Raw genomic sequence first — 25978 nt, forward strand, 5'->3', positions numbered from 1 at the left:
GCGTCTGAGTGGCTCTCTCGACGAAAGAAACCTCTATGGATAAGCCAAAATCATTTTTCGGCCCAGTGATCCATAAATGCTACAAATTGCGTTGAGCAGACGCTTGAAGCTTATCTCTTTATTGTTGACTATTCATGCTTTTCATGTAATCTATTCGAAACCTAACTCCCACATTCGTCCTCAAACACTTCTACAATGGACTTACGTCTTCAATACGCACTAGAACCAAATTTTGTACCAGGACGCAGTTGCAGCGACAGTTTACTTCCATTATAACTGTAATAGTATGTGAAGATATTTAAAGAAATCGGATAACAGCTAAATTCATTGAGGGCAAAGAAGGAAGAAAGACGTTGACAAAAGACACAGTTTTTACGGAGAATCTGGAAAACGGAAGGAAGGGTTATAAGTAAATGTCAAGTATACACCAAAAGAGAATGGTCATGTATAAATCCAAAACTGAGAAAACGTCTTGCCAATACTATAACCTTACAACCTGGTGTTTAATTTTTTTCCATTCCGAAATATATTTCAACCAATTTTGATCTTTTCGAAACATTTCCATTTTTTTAAATATTTTAACCTATTCGAAAAATTTCCATTTTATATTTTCCATTAAAACGATATTAAAAAGAAATTTACGTGCATGGCACCATGCACCCCAAAACATAATGGTGGCGTTCAACCGTGCTCAGTGTAAGTAAATACCCTACACGTAACAAGCCTTCAAAATACGGAGCTGATGTACCCATAAATATTAAAACGCCCGCGGAATTTCACTTCCACAGCTCGGATTAAGTAAAATCGTTTTCCAAATCACTTTGGAAATCCCATTCCGTTTCAGAGAACTCGTCGACAGGCGTGGGCGCCAATCTCTTCCCCGGGCTCTTTCGAAGAGGGGAGGATTTCACATGGAACGCGTCAAGTATGCCATGGCCGACAGGGGCACTCCACGTTCTCTTGTCTAGTCTTATCATCGTAATCGGGTCTTTGGGAATCACTGGAGGGAGGAAATGGAGAGGATGATGGTGCTGAAACTAGCGTCATTGCCGATCAACAGAGGGAGGAATGGCGCAGGTAGTAATGCCTCATTCACATTACGATTGTTCCAGTGATTGTCGGAACTATCGTGCATTCACACCACGATGTTTAAAACCTGTGCTGCCCTCTAGTGCTGACATCTAAAGTGAACGGAAAATTGACGGTTAGCAAAGCTGTTGAGGTATGCGGGGACAAGATATTACTGTGTTTTACGTGTATTTACCGAATAATTTTTCTTCCGCCCATATTCTTCCTTCCTAGGACAAATCCATGAAAAAAATAGAGTGAAGAGAGCTTAACGATTTTTTAAAAATTTTTCTTGTCGCTTCCGTTTCCGGTCTCCCAGCGCCTAACCATCGTAAAGTGGCAACGTTCGGAACTACGCGAACTATTGTCAGGACATGCATTCACACGGCTAGTTCGGCCAACTATCGTTAGGACGATCGCTTGGACAATCGTAATGTGGACGAGGCATAATAGACAGTTTTCTATAGATCGATTAATAGAATCTAGGGATGAGTCGATTCCAAATGTCGATTCTCGATTCCATTGATGCCTCGTTCAGATTAAGATTGTTCCAGCGATCGTTGGAACTATCGTGCATTCACACTACGACGGTGAAACTTGTGCTGACTTCCAGTGCTGAAATCTAAAGTGACCGTGAAACTGACGGTTAGCAAAGCTGTTCAGGTATATGGTTAAGGTATTACCGTGAGCAACGTATAATTCACATATACCGCTTCACCCACCCATATTATTCCTTGCTGGGACAACTCCATGAAAAAAAGTGGAGCGATTACTGTTTCGCAAACCTTTTGCTTTTCTGGAGGAAGAGTTCTCGGGTTTCCTGCCGGGTCCAAGGGTTTTTCAGCACCGACGTTTCGAGGGCGAAGTCTGCCAACGACTGATGACGATGATTGACTTGACTGATGACGATGATTGACTTGACTGATGACGACGATTGAATTTCACCCTGAAGACGATGGCAGACTTCCCCCTCGAAACGTCGGTGCTGAAAAACCCTTTGGCCCGGCTGGAAACCCGAGAACTCTTCCTCCAGTCTATTCGTCGGGAAAACCTTAGATCCTTCTTTTTGTTTTCTGTTGTCGCTTCGTCGGATATTTGCATAAAAATCTCTGGTTTATACCTGTCTCATAGAAATACTGTATACATATCATATTGGACTTATTCATTCTGGGTAAACATTTATTTTACGTAATTTATGAAGAAAAAATCACTTTAAGGGCAGGGAATTATTTTATTTTCCAAACTAGCAGGAATCACTTACGCACCCTACACAAAAAGTAGCCACAATGAGAGCTAAGTTGAGGGGAAAGGGTGCTCATTCATGTGATGTGTCGGAAGTTTCTGACACGTTCGTCGTGTCACATCTCCTCCACCTACCGCAGCACCCGGAGAGGAAGGGTAAAAGTGAAGGGTCGTTGGGTATAGGATCCAATTGTTGATGATAGGGGGGTGTTTCATGAGACTAGGACGTCCTTAAGGGTTAGGGAGGCCACGGGGGCACGGTTTGACCCCCGCAATCAATCTCATGCATCCCACTATGCGATTTTCACTCCCTGACGGGGCAATATAATCTCATTTTCTCACCCCCATAGGGATAAAAATAGGACGCGCGGACCTGGGATGACGGATGGCAGACGTGTGACATGCCCTCGCAATCGACGCATGGCTGGAGAGAGATCGCCACGGAAAATATAGAGGGAGTTGAGGATGGACAAGACCCAACAAGACTGAAAAAAGGTCCAGGCACTCCTATGCGACATCTCTATTCCACGGATCAAGTCGTGAAAATAATTAAAATGTCACAAGGGTTATTTTAATTATTTTTGTTCTGGGACAGTCTACGTCAAGGGTCTTCAACCCGAATGCTACGGCTAATTCCTCGCGGCCCTTAGAGGCTAAAGACAATATTGTGTCGCGAACCAAATATCGGCACACTCGTCAAAAATAAATAATGTCAAAAATTCATTTATCGATTGATTGAACTTTTTAACCGATACAGATTATTGCACTTTGAAATAATATTTTCATTATTTTATTGATGTGGTAAAATGACGTGGAGCATTGTGGCACTCCGGAAGATGTGAAATCGACTTTTGGCCCTAGCATTAAACAAAGTTGAAGACCCCTTGCCTAGATTTCTTTCTAACCCTTGCTACATTGGTCACTCGCTTATAGCTTTGATCCCAAGAGCAACTTAAATTCATATCCATAATCTACCTGTATCGTTTACCTCGTTCCACAGGTTTCCGATGGTCAACTTGTGATCGATTACGTACATGTTGACATGTTACATGAGTCCTCGACAGTAAATGACATCCAGAAAAGGAGGATATAAAAGACAAATACACTCCTATGTGACATACTCATTTAATGGAATAAGTGGTGCGGTCATAAACATAATTATTTGATGTCACTAGGGTTATTTTATTTTTTGGCATTGGATACTCGAGGTTGCCAATAGCCATAACTAACCTGGTCACTCGCTAAAGTGAGAATTTTACTTATTCAGTTTCTTGGATTAACTTCCTTCTCAAGGCTACTTTTTACCGCGAATATTTTGTTGGTGATCTCCAAAGGCAAGATTGCAAAGGATTTAAACTTAGAATCCTACAATCAGATACCAAAGAGGTTACCTTAGATTCAGAAAAGGCAATAGCTTGTCTCAATATTTTTAGAGGCGGAGAAAATCTGCACATAGAAATGTAAAATGAAATAGCGAGAGACAAACCAAGCGAGGAAAAAATATTAGATTAAAACATTAGAAAAAATGGATGATTTTGAAGCTGCCGAGCATTAAAAATATATCACTTTTCACTGGACTGTAGCGTTATGGATACAAAATTGGTTATTAGTTGGAAGCGATCGCTAATCGCATCAACTGTAAGAGATTTGTTTTTCTCCAGAAATGATTACCATCCTTTCATACGAAGCCCCCTGATTTTTCTCTCTGCTTCGTCAAACAAACGCAAAAGCTTGCGCTTTCCAACGTTTAATTGTTCGCGAAAACCCAATCTGCTGAAGGAGATGGAAGGGATAAACTCGCCAGAACGCATTACGATGGAGTATGGCGCTTGTGGGCTAAGAGGGTTTGCTCACGAGAGCGGGATTGGTTGGCACGCCGTGCCCACGAGCAAAGTGCACTGTGGGTAAACGGGGAGGGAACTGAGATGGTAGTCGAAATATGAGGGCAACTCCGGGACCACGGCATCAATTTCGAGAGCTTTCAGTGTAATCAGTGTGACTGCAGTATGTGCCTCCGTGATAAACTGCTGGGGATGATTGTTGAACCGGGGGACTAGCTAGCTTAATTGATTGGAATCTACGTTTACATGCTATCCCGCGAACGGAAGCCGTCGGTGTGTGGCAGAGGTGTTAGTGTCAAGTTGATTCTTTGTTTGTGCTTCGATTACTGCCCAATTTTTATTATCGACGACGGGAAAATGAATTTCTTTGCCTAACTGTTTCGAAATGGCTCCAATTATCCGAATAAATTGGGGTCATCCCCCATTCTGATAGTCATCACTTCGGGTAATTCGGGTATTTCCCGAAAATTGGGGTATTTTAAAGAAAAGATTTCATTTTCGGTACTGTATGCATCGTTAATTCATTGTTAATGAAAAGAGAACATTTTTACAGATTATTAAATTATATTTCGCGTAGTATTGTACATAAAAGTGTTTCACATAAGTTGTATAAAAGTAAAAGGTCATTACTTGCTGAACATCTTGGTCAAAGTAAACTGTGTGACTATCTTGATCTGTTTTCGTGCAGCCAGGTCACGCATCCGCCTTACGGTGAGAAGCTGCATGTGGTCACACTCAGGCTAGCGTTAAATCCGCCTTAAGCCGTTTCATAGGCCGACAAACGACGAATTTACGAATTTTCCGGTTATTTTGCGAATATTTCTCGAGTTTTTGGATATAAAATTCTTTTCCGTAGGCGATTAGTTAATAGGCGATACGGATGGTTGAAGCTCAAGTAATTGGAATTATACTGTATATAATTTCACCGTTTTATCAGGTGCGGTTGCACATGTATATTTTATAACTCATTTATGGGAACATTTTTCTTCACACCTGAGGAAATCAACTGTGAAGAGTTGATCGACATAAGTAATAAACCAATTTAACAATTTCGGATGATAGCTATAAGACAAGAATATCTAGTCGAAAGTCGTTGGGAGATGTGATGAATTCAAAACATGGCACAAAGTTTTTCTCACGTATAGTGTAGCTCTAAAGAAATATCCTTGGTCATCAATGTAAGCAATCCATAAATTGGTTTTACGTAGCTTTCCATTCAATTCTCCAAGCAGATTAGGTAGAGCATATTCTCCAAGCTGATTAAAATACGTAATAGTAAAACCCAACATAGATTAACTAATTCTACGTCCTCTTTTCGTAAAGATAAATATAAATAATGATGAGACGCTTATAGTCGAGAAAGATTTAGCCCCAATGTGAATAAAATTATTTTTCAATTTTTTTCATTGAAATTCATGCCACTCCTGTGAAAGACTCCACGGCTCAATAAGTCAACATTTAATTTCTTCGTCAGTAACTAAAACGGGTACTTAATAAGATAAGTACACCCAACGAAAGTGCCGGCTAGAAGTGACAGAAAAGGATATTTGATAAGCAAGAAATCACTCATGCATCGTTCTACAGATTGAATGATTAAAAAAAAGCAACCTCATTTGTTTCGCAGGAAACGAGCAGGGATCATCGCGGTCCAATTCCGATGCGAAAGGATTTTGAGAAAGGAAAGGCCTAAAAATATTTCCATTTCTACCCATGGAAACTAATGGAACTTTAATGACACATTGCTCAGGAACCACGACTTTCACAAGCAAAATTAATTAAAAAGAGAAACGAATGAATGATTTTGCATTCTGTATAAAAATGCATAATGCTAAATGTGAAGGCATGTAAAAAAATACCATTACCAAGTCAAAAAAAAAATATTCCACCCTATTAATTATTTTTTCTCGACCATTTTTAAAATTAAACGAACATTCCAATCAAATTATAAAAAAATGTAATGAGCCGTAATAATTAGTTGCACTCATTAATGAATAAAAAATAATGAACGTTTTTTTAACTCGATTTTTCTGATAACACACCCAATCTCCTGACAGGGAGCGCAAGAAATGATTAAAAAAATAATGTCATGAGTTTTGTATAGCAACAAAATAATTTTAACACTATAGGTAGTAGTAGAGCTTAAAATTTCTCTAGTATGCCCCTACAATATCACCGGAAATAATAAACAATCAGCCTCCAGCACTACCCTACTGATTGCATAAAAGTAATTTTTAGAAATGAATCGAGTGAAGGCTAATTTCTCTCTTGTCCCCTAAGACTTCATAGGATTTGAAAGGAAGTAAAGCACATTTTCTAAAACCTAAAAAATTGTCTGTAAATTATTCTAGAACAATTTTGAATTAGAAGAATTATTAATATCACTATCATATCATTAGACAATGAGATACCAACCTATATGTCTCATTCTTCGCCAGGGGAGAATGGTCAAGATTGTACTCCATGTCAACGTCTGCATGAAGAGGGGTCGTCGGAATGCTACCATTCCTCCATAGGTCCACAAGGTACTCCGTTTTGTTTGAGCCATACTCGTCGGCGTCTATCCCAGGATCTGTAAAATGAGAATATTAAGCTAAATTTTTATCTATATAATCGAAAATTACCATCGAAATTTATCATAATTATTCCAGAATATGTGGCACAATTAGAAGAACTCGGAAAAACAAAACAAGAAAAGAAACACAAATAAAATTTTACAAAAAGATGGCAGTCCCTACTGTACTCTACGGATCAGAATGTTGGGTACCAAAAAAGAATGAATTAAGGCAGATAGAATCATCGGAAATGAAATTTTTAAGATCAGTAAAAGGCTGCACAAGATTGGATAAAATAAGAAACACTCAAATAAGAGATGAACTGGGTGTCCAGGCAGTCACTGACAAACTACAAGACTACAAACATAGATGGTAGGAACATTTACTTCGAATGCCAAATGAAAGAATTCCAAAACAAGCAATGGAATATCAACCATTTGGCAAGAGAAGTATAGGAAGACCAAGGAAAAGATGGTAATGTCGAGCCAGAACAGGCTTAATAGCCTAATCCTTGAAGGAAGAACCCCAATGGAACAGGAAAGCTCATATATGTATGAATAATCAAATGCAAAATAAGACAGCAAATGTGTGAGAATTTACAGATGTTTCATATTATTAAGAAACTATTTACATATAAGGGCATGATGCCATTTGAAGTATTTAATATTAACCATCTGTACATATTAATATATCCGTACTGTCAAAAAACGATAAGTATTCTTAACTAGCGATGGGATAACCCACTGCAACAAAGGTTCTAAAAATAATTATCATTAAGCTAATCATTGAAATTGTGACAGAAATATATTAAGATGTTTTCATATAAATCTGTGCTGTGGGGTACATTAAATTAAAACCAGTAAACAATATCCAAAGGATTACCACTGCAGATCCGTAGAAACCCACTGTTTGCAAAGGCCAAAAGGCTTATCATATTATCAAACAGATCCGCATGGTCTAAAAGTTTGACTTTTTTTACATTTTGACTCTACGTGATTAAATAACAAGTTTTATGTTTCAAATGTGAAAATTTATAGTAGAAAAACTATTTGCCTTTACGTATATGAAATCGTACCAAGATTACCCGTTTTCGCGTTTAGTTTAAGATGACTAATTAATCACCCAAAAATTACCCATAAAAATCACCCATAACCCATGCTCTTTATCGTCAGAGTTTTAACAATAGAGAGCGAGATATTATATTTAGGCCACACAAATTATGTCAAATGGCAGCATTAATCAACAATCCATTCATATCGCTACAGTTTCGAGGCTGATGCAGAACTTAGAGCATTTTAGTCCTCGCTTAAGAAGTCATAGGAGAAATGACCAACTATCAAGCGGTGAATACTGAAGGAGGTACCGCAAGTATTCACCTAAAAGGAATCTTCACACTTTATCGTATTGCAGCCATAGAACTGATTTTCTGACCACTACTTACGGTTAATTATCTTTATTTCTTTATTTTTCCTCTTAATATTTGACGTAAAAAAATAATGAACTTCTGTGTTTTATATTTTCCCGCCAAAATCAACAACAACTCATCATTGATTTTTCCATGGCAATCTTGATTTTCAAAATTATTGAAGATATACTATATCATTTAGAACAAACGTATATACGTCAACTTAAGGCGTCCATACGGGTGACTCCTGGAAGGTCTATCGCAGGCTGCTAACGTTTCTTCATACCACGAACCTTATAACTTTACCCGTCACGGTTTTAATCTTAGTTTCTAAAACAGAAGGGAGTAATGTTAGGAATGATTCATTTATTGCCTTCCTTGGAATAAAATATAAGAATATTCTCTTCTGATTCCAAAAAAAACACCAAAAGAAATATTTATCTAAGTTCAGAGTTCACCTTTAAGCTTTGAAAGCGTACCTCAACTAGCCTTACATCGTTACTTGCCTTCTAAGGTTCACGTGTTTATTTCTGAGATTTCAGAGAATTTCGATGGGAGGTAATGCATTCAATGTAAATCCAACAGTCTCGGTGGTAATAAACACATCACTCTCGGCCTCCAACTTCATCAGAATCATCAAAGGGACTGCAGCCTGATTAAATTGCCGACGCACGTGTCATATTTTGCAGTGGATAGCTCAACGGAATATGGAGTGTATGCGGTGATACCGACGTCTTCATTCATGTAAGAGGATTTGAACGTCAGCGATTCCAACATAGGTTTATTTTCGCAACATGATTTATCTCCAGCAGAAAAAAGAGGAGAAAAAACGATCTTTTTTGTATCACCATCATGCGAATACGTCAGTTCCTTGGCTTTAGCATTGCGAAATGCCTCCGAGAAACCATACGTACGTTTTCTTTAGATGGAACATTTGACCCTTGTTATTAAAAGTATAAATCTCCCACTTAAGATGCCCGTGTGATTTCCCCGACCACTCCCACGGAATAAAAGACTAAGGTATATGACCACACTTGCTCGCTCGAGGAAAATGTAAACGACTGGCGGCAGCACAAATACTAGGCTTAAGCAGCTATTCAACGCAGGAGACATCCACTGATTATCATATACCACTCCTTCAAGCGTGCTTTTATGAGACAGAACTGCGTTCCTTGTCATCAAAACCCTTAAATTTAAGTATTATTTCATATAAAAATACTCAATACTTTACGTTTTAAGGCCGGATAAAGTGAAATGGGCTTCTGAGAATGTATAGTCCGCATGGGCATAAGAACGGCAGTTAAGAATCTCTGCGCGGCAGATTAATCTCAAAAATGGTCATACGAAACATGTAGAGGCATTAAGGTTCTTACAAGTAAGAAGAAATAATGTAATAAAAAACTAAACTCTATCAAAAATTTTCTTTTATCTCCTTCAATTTTCAAAAAGAAACACGTCAGAATTTCTCGCTAATGACCTGATATAATTCCAGAAAAAATGGACAATGTAGTCTCATATTTAAACAATATTATAATTACGAGTAACTTATAGTCGAGTCAATTGATAATGATAGAATTTAAAAGACAAAGCCGATAGAAGTAAATATTAATATCAATTACAAAATTCTGAAGCTTCAAATGAAATGTTAAGAGTGATACAAAAACGAACTAGTTTTATTTCCACGTGCCTCCAAGGCATCCTGCTTTTTAGCGCAGCTAGAACACAGGAAATAAAAATGGAGGAATTCCAAAGAGACGACAGATAGAGAGACGATTTCCCATTATGAAAGACGAGCACTAATAATTACGACTGTATGAAAATTGCATAACTAAGGTAAATTCAGTATTATTTCCACGTGCCTCTCAGAATAAATGATTTCAACTGTATGCGCAATTAGAGGGCAACAGGAATAAGAAATAGAAAAGGATATTATGATGGAAGAGCAAGCCAAAGTGCAAAAACGCTCCATAAAAGAAGAAAGAAAGTTATAAAAATATAATTAGATGCATTTTGATTCACAAAGATCATAAATGGAAACATAAATCCATGAGCACCTCAAAGACCTCGCGTCTAATTCCTCCCCGTGGAAAATATTTCAGGAAACCCAGAGCAATGTAACGGTCATACCTTCCTCCAAGTGCTTTCCTACTCTCGAGAAACTTGGAATGGTTTGGACGCAGAGGATGATAAATAACTACCAGGGTCAAGAGATATCGGAGTTTGCTATGAAATGTGCGGGACAAGGCGTGGGCATAAGAAGCGGTCAGCACCCGAGTTCCGACGCAAAACGAAACGAGGTTAACCCCGCGAAAGCACGGAGACAGCGTCAAAGTCTGATTGCAGGCGAATGGGGCGATTACGCGAAGCCCGTATAATGTGATTCGCATCGGATCTAGGAGAGCTGGCGAAATGCCCGACGAGAATGCCGACGTAGTAGCATGTGTTGTCGAGATCCCCTCATTTACAACAGGGGAAGGGACCACTGGAAATCCTTATTTAGTAAAGAAACTTGCAATGGCTTGCAAAGTAATCCTTATTTAGCATAAGAACTTGTAAGTGCAGTGGTGTAGAGATTTGGAACCCGGAATTTAGAAGAGCCAACGGGGCAAATACAGCAGCAATAACTTATTTTATAATAACAAAGAACTCAAATGTTACACAGGAAGCAGTATTTTAACTTCATATAGATAAAATCTTATTTTCGCGATATTTTAAGAGAATTGTTGCGGTCACGCAATAAAATTTGAACTATGATGAATTTCACGTATCTGCTACCCCACGTTTCACCTGTGATTTGAAAAATGCATACCACTAAGGATGATAGAAATGCAAAATTACCGTAAGTATATAGGTTGGGCTCGAAAGTAAAGTATGACAATATCTACATGAAAATTATGTAATTTACATAAAGACAGAGTATATAGCAGTAGCTAATTCATCGAAATGGGTAAAGAAGTAAGCCAAAGAAATAAGCAGATGGGAAAGGAATACGGTTCGCAACTACCCAGATGCATAATTATGTATAATATTTTCAAACTTGTCGAATAATATTAAAATCATAGAAGATGTTTCTACCGCTCTGTTTCATCTTTAAAATAAATTGTAACAACACAAGAAAGACGATAATAACGAGGAAATAACGAAAGGAAAAACCATGTTTTAGTGTAAATTATCCAATAATATTATTCACCTTGTGAAATGGAGTCTTAAACCTTCTCTTCCTTTTTTAAGGAAATAAATATTCCTCTCATGCCTTTCACTATTAAATAAATTACTATTCTCTTAAATTGTATTCACTTGAAAGTCATTTTCGTCTAATCTTACTTTTATTCCAACCCTCAGAAAAATCGCGGGTAACCTGATTTTTCCTCTGAAAATTCAGGTTACCAGGTTGTCAGGTTAATGGTATAAAAATCCAAAGATGATATTAACAACTAATATCATTGAGTTTAGAGAAGGCATACCAGCAAAGGCGACCAGTGTAGCATACCTTACTGTCCCACGTGACCAATACCTACTCTATCACTTTACAAATGCAATCATATTGTACTGATATAGATCATATCAGACCCAACAATTGGTTTGGAAAAATATCAAATGAAGACGAATTCACCGAGGCTGCTATCCCTCACCAGTAGTAAAACAAAATCTGAGTCAGTGGTAATTTTGCAAACGATACCAATCAATAACAACAAAGTGAAATCAGTACTAGTTGTTGTACTCCAACAGAATACGGTCAGGGGTAGTTAAAAATTTTGAGATGGCTGTATAAAGCGATAAATTAGGAGAAAAAACAACAACTTCCGCCACCGAATAATATACTTTTTGCCTATAAATGAAATATCTTCAAATTCCGTGTTAGATATCAAATGTTCTGGTTTTTTATCCAATACTCATCTTTATCTTTCAAAATTCAAGCTGACAACATACCTCTTTCATGGAACCATGGGTGACAAAAGAAATAATCACAAACCCAACTTATAATAACCCAGAGATGTAATCCATTGCTTTACAGCCGTCTACGGCTCATAAAAACCATGGGCTCATCCATTGGAATTCTTTTACCAGGCAAAAAAAGCGTTAGCGGAGTTCCCAATGAAGATATCGAGCAGCGACACCACGAAAAAACCACCGCTTCGGGCACAACTCGCGTGAGCAATGTCGACGTGAGGAGACTGTAAGCCTCCCCGCCAAATTCTAACTCGTCTACTGCAATACTGCCGGAGAGAGGGGGCATTAACCTACCGTTGGGAAGGAACGAGTAATTACCGACCGCGAATACTATAAAAGAGGAACCTCATCTTCTAAATGTGTTGACACCCATCGAGCATTTAAAATGGGTTTACAAAAGTAGCCACTCGCGTCGCTGACAGACAAATCGATCAAGACTGATCCATCGAATTTCTACGGGAAATGAGGCATAATTAGGGACGTTTACCAAACACACGATCATTCATGAAATTCATAACTTTTCAACGTTTTTTTTTCTGGCAATCACAAACATATTACTGCAAAATATTTGAAACTAGCAAGCTACCCGGCGAGGCTCCACTAGGATAGTACCCACAGAAGTGGGAAACTTGGAATTTGGACATCTTATTCATAGAGGATTTTTATGTTTTCTCATTGATCGTGTCAAGAATCTAGCGATTCGATCGATGGATTTTTCTTCCTCATAGAAAAATTCACTAGGATCGCTAGAACATTAATTGCATATGCTTGGTTTCGCTAATAGTAGGGCCCCCTTCGCTTCCATAGCGTTGGGGTGTTTTTCCCTCGTCCCGTCCCTTCCGTTCCTATCCCTTCCCAGAGGCGTCGGCGGGCTCCCATCGCGGCGGCGCCTCTATCCTTTTTCCTTCCCGTCCTTCCCCTCCCCGAGTGTCTGGGCGTATAAGCCACGGGCTTGGTTCCCGGCCCCGGTGCGTTGTATCCTTCGAAGGGTTCACCTAAAACCCTCAAACTCTCTGATCGTGTCAAGAGGTGTGCCAACCCAGCCGCATATCCAACCGCACTACGGGGTAGTACGGCACGAAAGCAGCACTACGGGATTCGGGAGCATGAGATGCACTTATGTACTTACTTACTGTACTTACTATGGCTGCAATCCGTGGAGCCATAGGAAACGCATAGCGGACAGACAAACAGACATCCTCTTTAATATATTACAATTATTAATTATAATATTATTTAATATATTACATTACAATCATCACCGCGCTGCGGACAATTTTGAAAACCGATTTAAATGCAACCGAAATGGCGACAGAAATCAGTCTCCTATGGAATGTAATTGGGCCTCCTTTATGCAGCCCCTTTGTTACCGACACTCGCCGATACTCTCTCTGGGAGAAAAACGGGCGGGGGGAGAGAAACGCGTTCTAGGAAAGGGACGGATTTAAGACGCGAAGCGGACGGTGCCGCGTGGCAAGGAGACACACCGGATGATGCGGTTAAATGCGCCGCGCGGGTCGATTCGACCGGAATGACAAGAGGAGAACTCGCGGCGAGGGGGCGCGAACATGGCCGAGGTCTTCGCCACGGGAAACGTGCCCGGATAGCTCAATGAATTCGCGATACGAAAATAGTCGCGAAGAGGGCGTGGGTGCAACGAGATGGGCACACCCAAATGGGTGGAGTGTCCGCTGTGTTGTGCTGTGAGTTGATCCCCGTAGCCCTTCAGTGAAGATGCAAGCATGATAAGGACGCGCCTTCAAGAGAGGTAAATAATGTCGGATTGTCGCTTATCGCCCTCTATTTTCATGAATACAAAGACTAAACACTATTTACAGGAAACCTCGAATATATTACGCCTGAATTGGTTTAAATAAACAAGAGTTATATTACACGGACTTGACTAAACAATTAGGTCCGAAGAAATGCAGAAAAATTTCATATTAGCAAATAACTTCAAGTTTCAATACTCGAATGAAATGGTGCCAAGCATAAAAAGGAAAATGTAACGAGAAATAGTGAAAAGGACGGGAACATTACGCAAAAATACAAAACATAGAATATGTCTGGTGATATACGAAATCATGGAAAGAGAAAGTGAGGCTGCGCAGATGATTGTATGATGATGCACTTTGAGGGAGAAAAAATTGCTGTGTAAACATTTTATAAAAACCGGGAATATATGATTAAGTTCACCTTAGATGTCCTTATAAATGGTATAAATAGTGATAGGATGCAAACAGAAAAATTCGAAACGCGTAACAAGAATACGAGGTGTAGGTATATTTATAACTCTGTATACTAAACCAGACTTAATTAGTTGTTCTTCTATCTATGATAAATAGTTTTACATCCGGTTTTAATTAGCACAGCTCATTACGCTTGACTCCCACACTTAGTGAATGCGTTGGAAACACGCGGCAGAGAAAAATAAAAACAGAATTGACTTTTGTACACAAACGCGGTTTTGCGGCGTTCGCATGAAATAACAATTCCAGCGCAAATCTCGCAGAATCAATAAACTATTAGCTCCATTGTCTGGCTCAATAAGTCAATTAGCATCGTAATGAGGGAAGGTGAAAGTTATGATGGATTGGTCTCCAGTGAATAAAATCAGAGCTCCCAATAGGAGAATCAGGGGAAACGACAATTGGATTGAAATTTATACTGCCAGTCACTGAAATTGATTTATGGATACGATTTTTAAAAATGTATTTTTTAATACTTACGACTCAGCCGCAGGAGCCGTTAACTCTCCCAATATAGAAAAATCTATCTCTATAAATATATATTTCGACATTTTTTCCATTTCGATCAGCAATTTTATTGGCTCATCTATTGCTATATCATCTTCGTCCTATACCTTTCCCGTCTACCTCTGATTATCTTCTTGTCAAAATATCAGCAAACCCCTCAAGTCAATTGCCAAAGCTTCGATTATCTATTCTTGCAACATTAGGAGATTCTTAAATGTGCAAAATATTATTCATACGAAGGCATTTACGAAAAAATCCCAGCACGCTTGCTTGCCAAGTAATGTGTTAACTTTTATACCACCTATGCGATGAATTCGTGTCAGCAAATTGATTTCAATGAAATTTATTTGTCTACCAAACTTCTTATGTGTTGATTGAAAGTCCTAAGGTCCCAAATATTGCAGACAGCATACTTTTTTATTGCCGTGATTTCGTTTTGGGATAATCACCCAAAAATTAATTGGACAAAGAACGGAAAAAAAACTAAGTGAGCACAAAGGAGGAGATGAGCTTCACAAGTAGAAGACACAGCAGAGACATAAAAGGAGAATTATTAGAGCTTTTACGGTTGTTAGGTTAGGACGAGAAAAACGTTAATGCCGACAATAACTCAATTGTCTTCTTAAGATGCTATAAGATATTTAGCTCTCGTATGTAATTGCCTCAAGAAATCTGTGTCATTTTAAATCAATCACATCGCCATAATTAATTTTTTACCATTTTTACGCAGAGAAAAGCTAATTATATCCATGGCACACTTCCGTTTATGCATATTACAAGTTTGTAGCATAGCAAAATGCCCAGTGAGTGAGTAAAACTCGGCGAAGCCGAAGGGGCGGGTTAAAAAAATTGCCTTGACCTGGGTACAGGGAGTATGGAATACCATTTTTTTACGAGAGCATGGACTATCATTTTCGTCGACAAAGCAAGGGAGAGAGGGGCGTTTTTACAGTACGGGGTGCTACTCTCTACGATAAACCCAGCTCAAATTTCTCTAACTTTTGGGACATGTAGTCATGCATTTGAATTTAAAATCCCTTTACTCCTTAAAAAACAATGAAACGCATAAATGTTACAAATTTTTGGTAAAAATTTGTGGGGGAAGGTCATAACCTCTGTGAACCCCTCTACATCCGCCGCTGATTGAGCAGTTGTCATAGAATAAACATTTTTATAAGTAAATAAATTGGCAATTCAGTGATAATTTCTCTGGCAGTCTTGTACAAATTCACCATTCATCTATGTATAAGTGCACAGATAAACGGAATAGCCAGCAGTAGACCTGGGTTATCCCAGGACGAGCGTCTAGCGTTACGCAAACGCATGCATTCCCGCACCCGGCTCCCTGATGCATTTTCCAGTCGCTCCGTCACAGACACACTGCCATAGTCGTCCATTTACGGTTAGGTGGGACTTCGGTAGGCAAATCACGTGCGCAATAAAATGATATCTGCGAGCAGTGTGAAGTGTGAGCATGGTCAGAATGAAATTGTCCCGTGGCCGAAGGTCGACATCGCATGCCGGACGGTTGGATCATGGCGTGAGTACAAGCTGGTCAAATTGAACGCCATTGACACGGACTACGTACACGCGGAAGGTGTTGTCAAATATATCGTAATGAATTGTATGAACCCCTATAGAGGATTAACTTGTATTTTAAAAATCGAAAATGAGAGATATTGGAGGTTTAATTGGTGAAATTTGGTGGAATTTTAATTTAATCTGCAAATCAACGGTGTTGAATAGAAAAAAACAATATTATAAATTATTAAAGGAGCACGGTAGAATAGCGTTAAGGGAGTTTAGTTTACAGGCTAAACAACATAAAAATAGTGTGGATTTGCATACATAAGCTCTCCAGTCCGCAGACTTTTCCCTAAAATACGTGGTCTTTTCGTAAAAGGATCTACACTGCCGAGGCATTTTTTTAGAGAACCAGTATAACATGTGGCCGCGTTTATTGAAGCATAATTTACTAATGCATTCTTGTCTCATTTACTCATGTAGTCTCACGTGATAAACACCAAAGAATTTGTTTTGGTGGGTTCAATTTCAACTTCCCAAAGCAATGTTTGGGGTAAACACAACATGTATATAAAAAGCACGTCAGAGGAACTTTAAAAAGTATTTTCTCCATCATAGAGCACCGTTACAGTCAGGCTGATAATTTCTACGATCAGTCTTACTAGTGTGCCTCCTTTGCTTCCATGTAGTAACCTTCTTGCTGCTATACATGATTGTTAGATACACACTAGCAGGTGTAATTAAAGCATGAGAAGAGAAACCTTAGGTGGAATTCTTAAAGCGACTACAATATTAGTTTAATGTCAACGGATGTAATCAAGGCGCTCCTTTGGGTACATCATGGAGTTAATTTAAATCCTATTGGATAAATATTGAAATATTTATGTACTAGCGAAGGACGATTCCCATTGTTGTCGAAGCATAAAAAACTATTATTACTACGGTTCCCTTGTGAAATAACAAGAAACTACCCATTGTTTTTTTCTTAGAAGTAGCACGAAATTTTCAATGCTAAACTAGGGGAGGAATTGGCATTGAAGTGGAAACTCAGCTATGATAACAGAAGAATTAATTTCTAATCCACCAGCTTCGTCTCCCATTAATGCATCCAAAAATGCAACTGAAGAAATGCCACCGTTAGTCCTTCGATAAAAATTCGACTCTTCATTCACATACCTCGGAAAAATTAGGAATGGAAAAATAAAGCCAGCGACTCATGGAAATAGGTTCTGTCAAAGAAAATGTTGGACCACACTCATTGAAGATCAGCGCCCATTGCCACGAATGACTTCAAAGTTTCTCATCGCTCTTTCTCAATAAACATTACTCTTTCAATTATATCTGGGTGTTCAATTAAAAGTTCAATTAGTCCAAAGAAATTCAAAATAAAGAAACGCAATGGAGCAGCCCCATTTTTCGGAAAATCAACTAGAAGTAAAGTGAACTGCAGCCGATAACCAATACGGTACTCAAAGCAGCGAGTTATGACTACAAGGTGGAATTACTGACGGGGGAGTTTGCTTCTCGTTCAAAGGTGAACGTCAATTCGATTAAGGGCACATTCATAATCTTTAATCCAATTATGATCCAATGGAATCTTACGAGTACTATTGCATGGAATTCCCAGGATTTCTTTTCCAATAAGTCGAAGCTGGAAATATGGGTCGCAGTAACGCAGTCAATATCGTCGGAACGGAATTCACCGACAGCACCTAACTATATTTTCATTTAAAAAACACAAGAGCAAAGAAAGCCTTTGTAAAGTGATATAAAAGGTCAGTTAATAGTTACCCTGGAAAAGCTAAAGTCTGGAGAATTCGGTTAATCTCAAAGAACTTTAGTACTCGGACGAAAAATTACACGCTACTTTGAGAACTCATACATTTTCTCAATGGTATTAACTGGATTCACCAATATTCCCAAAAAAATTCAAAATACATATTTTCACATTTTTATGCTATGTACATATTTTTCTGCAAAAATACATAAATAGGACAAAATGCAGGTCAAAACCGACATGAAAGGCCAAGTTGTATGTAATTATAAAATATTTTCTCAAAAGCAAAAGACTAATTTAATACAAAGAATATTTAATTAATTTACCCTTATCGATTCACTCTCTCCATGACCGATATCATATCTCAAGCACAAGGATAAAAACACTCTCAGCACATGTGGGTTTCTTTATTAATAAAATTATGCCTCAGGGAGCTTTATCTTCCATCAACCTGGAATCAATTTGCAAGCTACGAATTTAAAATTAACCAATATTTGAGTTAAGGCTGAAAAAATATTCGGCTTCCATTTACGTAAGGCAATATAAAGGTTATTCACGTAAGAGAAGTGGGATATGAGAGAAATTTATTGCAGTCCTGGAGTGCATTACTTGGCCATATTAATAGTTCAATTTTAATCAACCTTCTTGACTTCTAGAATTGGACAGTCATTGCTGTTGAGAGAAAAGAGCTAACTCTGTGATTTTTCTAACATAATTACGGTTTCATCTACAACTCTTCGTAATGCCTTAAGGACTTTACATTCATGAATCGTTATATAATCAATTTCAGTACCTGTGAACAGAATTCAAACTTAAATAAATATGCTTCTTTCTCGAAAATATAATATACCTCGGTATACCATGAAGGTTGATTAAAATTGAATTTTGACTACAGCCAAGTAATGTGCTCCATAAGTGCAATACGTTAAGAATTCAGATGCATTTCTGGAGAAAATTTTTAAATTAACTTCTGCAAACAAATGCAGAAAAAATGAGAAATATGAAAGATATTTCAAAGTGTGATGCTTACCTAGACCGAATTATGTAGAAAATAATCTGCATGAGTTTCATAAGATAGAGAATGATATGCCCGATTTATAGCGCTAACATTTAGTGAAAATTTCAGTCCTAGCAAAAGTGTTTAAGCGAACCGAAAATTTCATTTGTCCCTATGAATATCATTTGACGTAAACTCCTATGCATTCCATTTCATTTATGCCTCAGAAAACCTATGACTGAAGGCTACGCAAACGAATACGTAATTTCTCTCTCGTAGCGTGCTTCGCTGGAAATAATTACGGCTATGAACTCACTACACCTCATTCAGTCGTATGGGTCTGACTTGTTGAATTACGTTGGGAACAGCCAACCAAGGAATCGAACGCTCAACTTCAAAGCAGGAAAATAATGAAAGAGGGAGGGGGAGAACCTGCACCTTTGGAAATGACAGCTTGAGGTGGAAAATTCCTTCCTGGAGACGTAATACCCTTGAGTTTGCGCTCTAGAACGTAGCGAGGGTGCTATAATTACGCTCTCATAGTGACGTATATCATGATGCGAAGGATTTGCTCCAATCTCTAAGCGAATTCCACATATTAACACCGCTTACATTAAGCCTTCCCTTTGACGTAGTATTTCACGTAGAAAAATTCGCCAAGGGGCACAATGCAAGATGATAAAGTCACGATCTAAGAAATAAGCTGATGAGATAAGAAATGCATTTCTTGAAAGGAAGCGACGAGAGAATGTGATTACATTGCGATTTATTCACTGGGAGATCCATCATAGAAAATATATGTGGTAACGCCCAAAAATTTTTTTATCAATGGATAAGATATAATCAGGAATTGGCTGGAAATAAAGAGCTCAAAAATGAGGAAAATAAGGAATTTCTCTGTCCAATTTAAAACTAAGGGAAAATTCACCTATGGGATTAATGTCCTAATAGGGGTTTTCATTACCTCGCCGTATCGGTTTTATTGCTTTTAATTAAAGAAATTTTCATCGCTGACTGTAGATGTAGAATTTTTATCGATGTGTAGCTAGCTGCAGAGTCCTAAGTGGTCATTATTCTACTTTATTGCGTTTCTCCTGCAACTTTTTTAGGGCAAAGGTTTTTTGGTGCGACGCCAGGTCTTTTCTGAGGAAGCTGTATAATTAGTATATAAGAAAAATTGGCACATACAGATGCTCTAATTGACAAGGGGCGACCGCGCACCTTGCCTTTTTCTAGTGTAGTCTACCAATCTCCGCGTTCGACATAACACTGCTTAAATATGTAAAAGCCATTACGGCGATAAAAAATTCTCCTCCTGCCTATGCTTTATGCAATTAAAATTAAATAGTTACTTGGCGCCAAATGACCAAATGAAGACGATAAAATGTACCGAAATGAGTGAGCCGCTAACTAGTCCTCGCGGTGGGAGCTCACGACGCAAACCAGTACATGATTGAAGATCAATTATTTTGAGCAAATAAAGAGCATGTCCAAAGTGTCACATGAAAAAGAATTAATTACAGCCAAACTAAGACTCATTAAATGAAGCCACCACCAATATTCGCGTTCGGCATTCGGAATGCCATTCAAAATATGGCCTTGAGAAAAATGAAACAAGATACATGGTCTATCCCTGTGAGCGTAAAACCCGCGAATATTTTATCAACTCTATCATGGGGAAACCCTGAAATATTTCATGAATATAAGACTAAGTTTTATTTTACCAACCTGGTGGGCCGACGCGTTCCGTCCCTGGTTCCGTGGTCAAGGCTCCCGGTGCAATGGTGGGGAGGGTGGTCGCTGCCTCGGCGTCTGTGGTGGCGATGGCCGCAGGTGGATTCACTGGCACCATCTTTCCCTCGTACTCGAAGGGCGTGGACATCGTGGTGAGGAAGCACAGAGCATACACGAGGGCCGTGACCCTCCGCGCCCTCTTCTCCGTGCACAGAACTTTGCCCTTCATCGGGTGGCACACGGCAATATACCGCTCCACCGTGAAGGATACCGTCAGCCACACGGAAGTGCTACCTGATATGATGGAAACAAGATAATATATTCATTGGGTGGTCCATCGTAGAAAATATAAATGGTAATGTCCAAAAAAGTAATTAGATAAGACAAAACCTGATGACGGCTTCTTCCTTTACCAACTGCAATATGGAACCACTTATTATTTTAACGAGGAGCATTCAAAATCTGAGGTGGCATTCAGGTCGTAATGGCAACGGTGAACAATGTAAACCTAATTTCCTTTTTATGCAGGTTATTATCATTTTCAGTGAATAATATTTATAAATTGTGTTAATTAAAGGAGTAACCACCCTACTTTATCGACATAGCAATATGAAACCCAAAATAAAAATTTCAATACTCGTTCATTTAGATGAAACGAATATGAATTATCAATTAGCGTAAAACCATACATGGATATAAGAACGAAAGTGCACCGATGAAAGCCCTTTTCTTAAAGTGGTCCTCTCAAAAAGAATCTCCATTCTCAGAACATATCGTATTTTTTTAGAAGCTGGCCGCGAATTGATTTTTGTCTATTTGCTTTTTATGTTATTTTTTTAGGGTTACTTGAAATATGATAATCGTTTTCGCACTTCCACAAATCAAAATGAATAATCTCAAACTTTTTGAACCAAGATTAGGATTCAGCATAGCACGCCATAACCTACCGGACATAACAACATACCGGAATGGTGTTGCGCAATCTACTGAAGAAACAGTTCGGATTCTAATAAAGTGTGGAGCAAGTTATGCGTATCATGAAGCAGTTAATTAATGTAGCATCTTAGAGGGTATCCTATCATCTTCATCACTGTAAAACACTTTAACGACAATTAAAACAAATTAGTTTTCAATTTGAATAGAATTTGTCAGAATATCAAAACTAACAAGGCCATTTCACACGAAAAAAGTCAGCATGAGTGATTTATGGGAGAAAATTAGGTACAGAAAAAGGGTGGATTATTTAAATCTACGTTCTTTCATTTATAATTTAAAAACGGTCCAACGCGCTGTCAACGAACGGTAATCCTTACACAAAGTGCTACTTAGCCATCAGTTCAAATGAGACCGCGATAGCAAAAGCGGGTGTTCCATCCAAACTTATATCTCACGATTACCAACAAAATTTTCTATTGATTTCATAATCCTTATCTTTCACGTAGGCTAATAATAATGTTTTCGATTCTTCCAATTTTCTCTCAGTCCTCAGAGGGAACGAAAGATAACCAGTCTATCTTGAACACAAACACTTGGAAGAGATTAGGCGGCCAAAATGAAGCGCTTATATCTTTGAATGAGATGGAAGCGACTCCATGAATAATATCATCTGAGTTCGATAATGGCTGAGAAGAGTTTCAGGTGGGACTTAAAACGGAAGCAATTTGAAAACTGGGGTTTCAGCCGATTTTATCTTGGTCTTCGCGAGGAAATCGGAGGTTATTACATTCAAGGACTGTTTTCAGAGACTTTTTGAATTCCTCGGCTCTATAAATTATGACAGAGAGGTTTTATGCGGCATTAAGGAATTTTATCGAGAGGAGTTACTTTAAAAATTAGCCAAAGACGATTTATTTAATATTTTTTTTCTCATATAGCCATAAAGAATATGAAATTTAAATTTGCTATTAAATTCATCAGTCCCGAATGAAGTACGTAATAGATACGTATATAATGAAACATGCGATTTCATTTAACAGTAAAATGCAGACCGAAAATGATAATAGGATTGAAGTCTTAAGTTGAGATTCATAAGAAACTCAGCATGCACATTGTGATTCAATATATTCATTTTTATAAATTAATTAATAAATGAGCATTTAATAAAACATTTAACACCTTCTAAACATTTAATTTACTCTATCGGTTAGATTCATTACGAAATGGAAATTAATAATGATGCTCAACTTTTGAAACAACTTGCAGGATATGCGGAATATCACCAATACATTGTTACACCTAAAAATGAATGCATTCCTCATCGATTGAGAAGAGCACATGTCCTGTTAACGATGTTTTATCTGGAACCTCCATTTCACGATCACTAATTTCAACTGAAAAATAGTGATGTTACAGTCAGCATACTTGGATTTAAAACTGAAAATTCACTATTAAAACTTAATTCATTAAAGAATTCAGCTGTCCCAAATCAAGTCATATACCTGTTTTTTTAATAAAGAAAGTGCGGTTTGGATTGAACTCTCATATAAGGTGTATATAAGACACGTACATAAGACGATATTCATAAACTAATCATTGCACCCGAAAAATAAACCATGGTAGAAAAATTAAAATGCAATTGGCTGCGATTGAGAACAGTAGAGACGTGGACTCATAATACTAGCGCGCCTCTTCTTCAGTGAAGAACTCGAGAGATGTGACCAGCTAGAAGTCGTAAAGAAGTAAAAGAGAAGATCCTACTTGCCTTTAAGTCTCTCGGTAAAATAAATGGAAAGAGCAATGAATGCATTCCTCAAATACGTGATAGAAGTGGGTGGCCAAACGTTAAGAGGATATTTGCATTGATTCCTTCGCAAATCACTCGAGGCAGACGCAAATATTTTTTCCAAAGAGAGGATCTTTTAACCATAAGTGATGGGCATGAATTTAGTTCTAAGGCCATTTTATAGTTTTTAAGCATCAGAAATTTTATTAACCACATATTATCCGTTATCTTCATAACAAAATTGTATTGATTATGGCCCGATTATATCGGAAATTCAGCTGCATACATATATGATAATTCACTACTATATTTAGGTGTGCGATAAGTGTAAGATTATAATATCGTTTTCAGCCAAGCATAATTATTTCAACCGTTAAAATTAAAGCGTAATTTTGATTGGAAGGTAATGGATGGCCAGGTGTACACACCCATTAACTAGAAATTTAGAAGAAAATTTCAATTTTTTTATGACGAATTTTTGTCATATTTTTCATCACGATTTGTAGCAAGGCCTAAAAAACAAAATTAGCTATCAAAAATGAGACAAATCATTTAAAAACTTGATTTTTAACTGACTTTATTACTTATAATGTTTTTTTTTGTTTTCATTAATGTTGCATTAGTATTCTTAGGAGTAAAAAAACGAGAAAATTACGTATTGTTTTAATCCGGGTGTACATGCAAAAATAACGAATCAGGGGTCATTTTCTGTATCAGTATCGGAGCTTTTCGTCGGTTTGAAGGAAACACCGGCAAACGGAAAAGGCCGTGTGATTCTAAACACGCCCGATCGGTTTCGCGGCGTGCTCCTGGCGACGATGTCTACCAGGTATGTCTACCAGGCATGTATACCAAAATATTTCTTTCCCAGTAGCTTTAGCCTGCGTCTCATCTTCTACCGGTAGGTCACTCAATACTTCCTTAAAGGGAAAACCATGTCGTGATGACCTCACTAATTCGATATATATTCTATAGGCCTGACATTTTTATCTCTCTCATAAGATGTTTTTTGCGCAAAATTAAACATCGTTTTCCTTCACACAGTACAAATGCTAAATCCTGGTGCTACCGCCGCCACATACAAGATCAAGGTTGAACATAATCAATGTATCCGTTTAGTGGATATAATTCATTTTTTTATTGCTCCTTTCAAACAAGGAAAAAGAGTGCTCATCATATTTTAATTGATTGCCCACCACCTAAAAATAACATCCCTTCAAAATTCATACAGAGCAAAAGATGCTAATGAACATTTCATGGTAACTGCAGCTCACAAAAAGACTTCACGAAAACCAGTAAGCAACCACCGGCTATTATCTATGAAGGAATACTTCTATATAAAAAGCATCTCTATTGTTCTTCATTATATAGGAATAAAGTAGATTGAATCACAGATAGGGCATCCATTAATAGCGATTGACTACTTCTATCGGTGAGATATACGTAACATGAGATTCGGACCCGAATATAAATCGATTAAACGATAGTTATCTAACTTATGTTTCACAATGTCCCAGCACGCAGAAATAAGCGGAGTAGTCTGGCAGATAGGATAGGCATAGAGAACATTTCCTACGCTTTCAGCAAAGGCAGTTAGTTACTCATATATGAGGTTTTCTGGATCCAAAACGGTGAACTACTTTAAAGGCAAATCTGCATTATTAATTGGATACTCGACTTTCAAAGAAGTCCGGAAGCAAGCGAGAAAGGATTGAGGAAATGCAATCACTGTAGGGATCGCCTTCAGATAAAATACAACCTCAAAATATCAATGACCACCATGATTCAATTTGCTGTCTTACGTAAAATGTGACGAGGTCATTCCGTGCAGAAAATCATCGCAACATCCGAATTCTATTTCCATATAGTGGCAGATATCATGAAAGCTGCATCAATTAAATCTCATTCAGTGAAATATTTTCAGCGGCTTCAAAACAAGATAAATTGGACGTATACAGATTTGACTTGGTCACACTACCCATACGAGACAAACACCATCCTAAGCGAATCGTGTATTGCTTTTGATCGGTTGTCAAACAGTGAAAAATCTTAAAAGATTGAAAATTTCTGGTTAAAATAAATCTTCAGCCTTTTTTTTTGTACTCCAAATAAAATATAATCCATTTTACGCAGGAATCTGATGAGTAAATCTGTTGTCTTTGATAAAATATAGATTTTGATATTTTATATGTTTCTAATGAATTGTTTATGTATTTTACGCAACCCCATTTCTCATACTATTTTTTCATCTTCAAAGTCAATATTTGGTTGCGATTAATATCATTCCATAGACTCAAGCCTGAAAAGTATTTACAGTACTTGTTGGCATATCCACTGAAGAAGGGAACTGGTACTTGGTCTAAATCAATGACGAAGAATACACAGAGTTTATATTTTAATTACGACTTC

The 25978-nt window shown here is 37.9% G+C and overlaps 1 protein-coding gene across 4 annotated transcripts in view; it reads right to left on the reverse strand.

Annotated features, from left to right (window-relative positions):
• LOC124163368 (FMRFamide receptor) overlaps positions 1-25978 on the reverse strand; it is a 682967-nt gene that overhangs the window by 33509 nt on the left and 623480 nt on the right. For all 4 annotated transcript variants that reach the window (XM_046540240.1, XM_046540239.1, XM_046540241.1 and 1 more), the window contains exons 9-10: positions 20842-21141; positions 6564-6720 (exon numbers count right to left, since the gene is read on the reverse strand). In XM_046540240.1, the coding sequence (XP_046396196.1) occupies positions 6564-6720; positions 20842-21141 (457 nt within the window). The remainder of the gene's footprint in view (positions 1-6563; positions 6721-20841; positions 21142-25978) is intronic.

This window comes from Ischnura elegans, chromosome 8 (assembly GCF_921293095.1).
Source record: "Ischnura elegans chromosome 8, ioIscEleg1.1, whole genome shotgun sequence".
In the NCBI taxonomy this organism is placed as follows: Eukaryota; Metazoa; Arthropoda; class Insecta; order Odonata; family Coenagrionidae; genus Ischnura; species Ischnura elegans.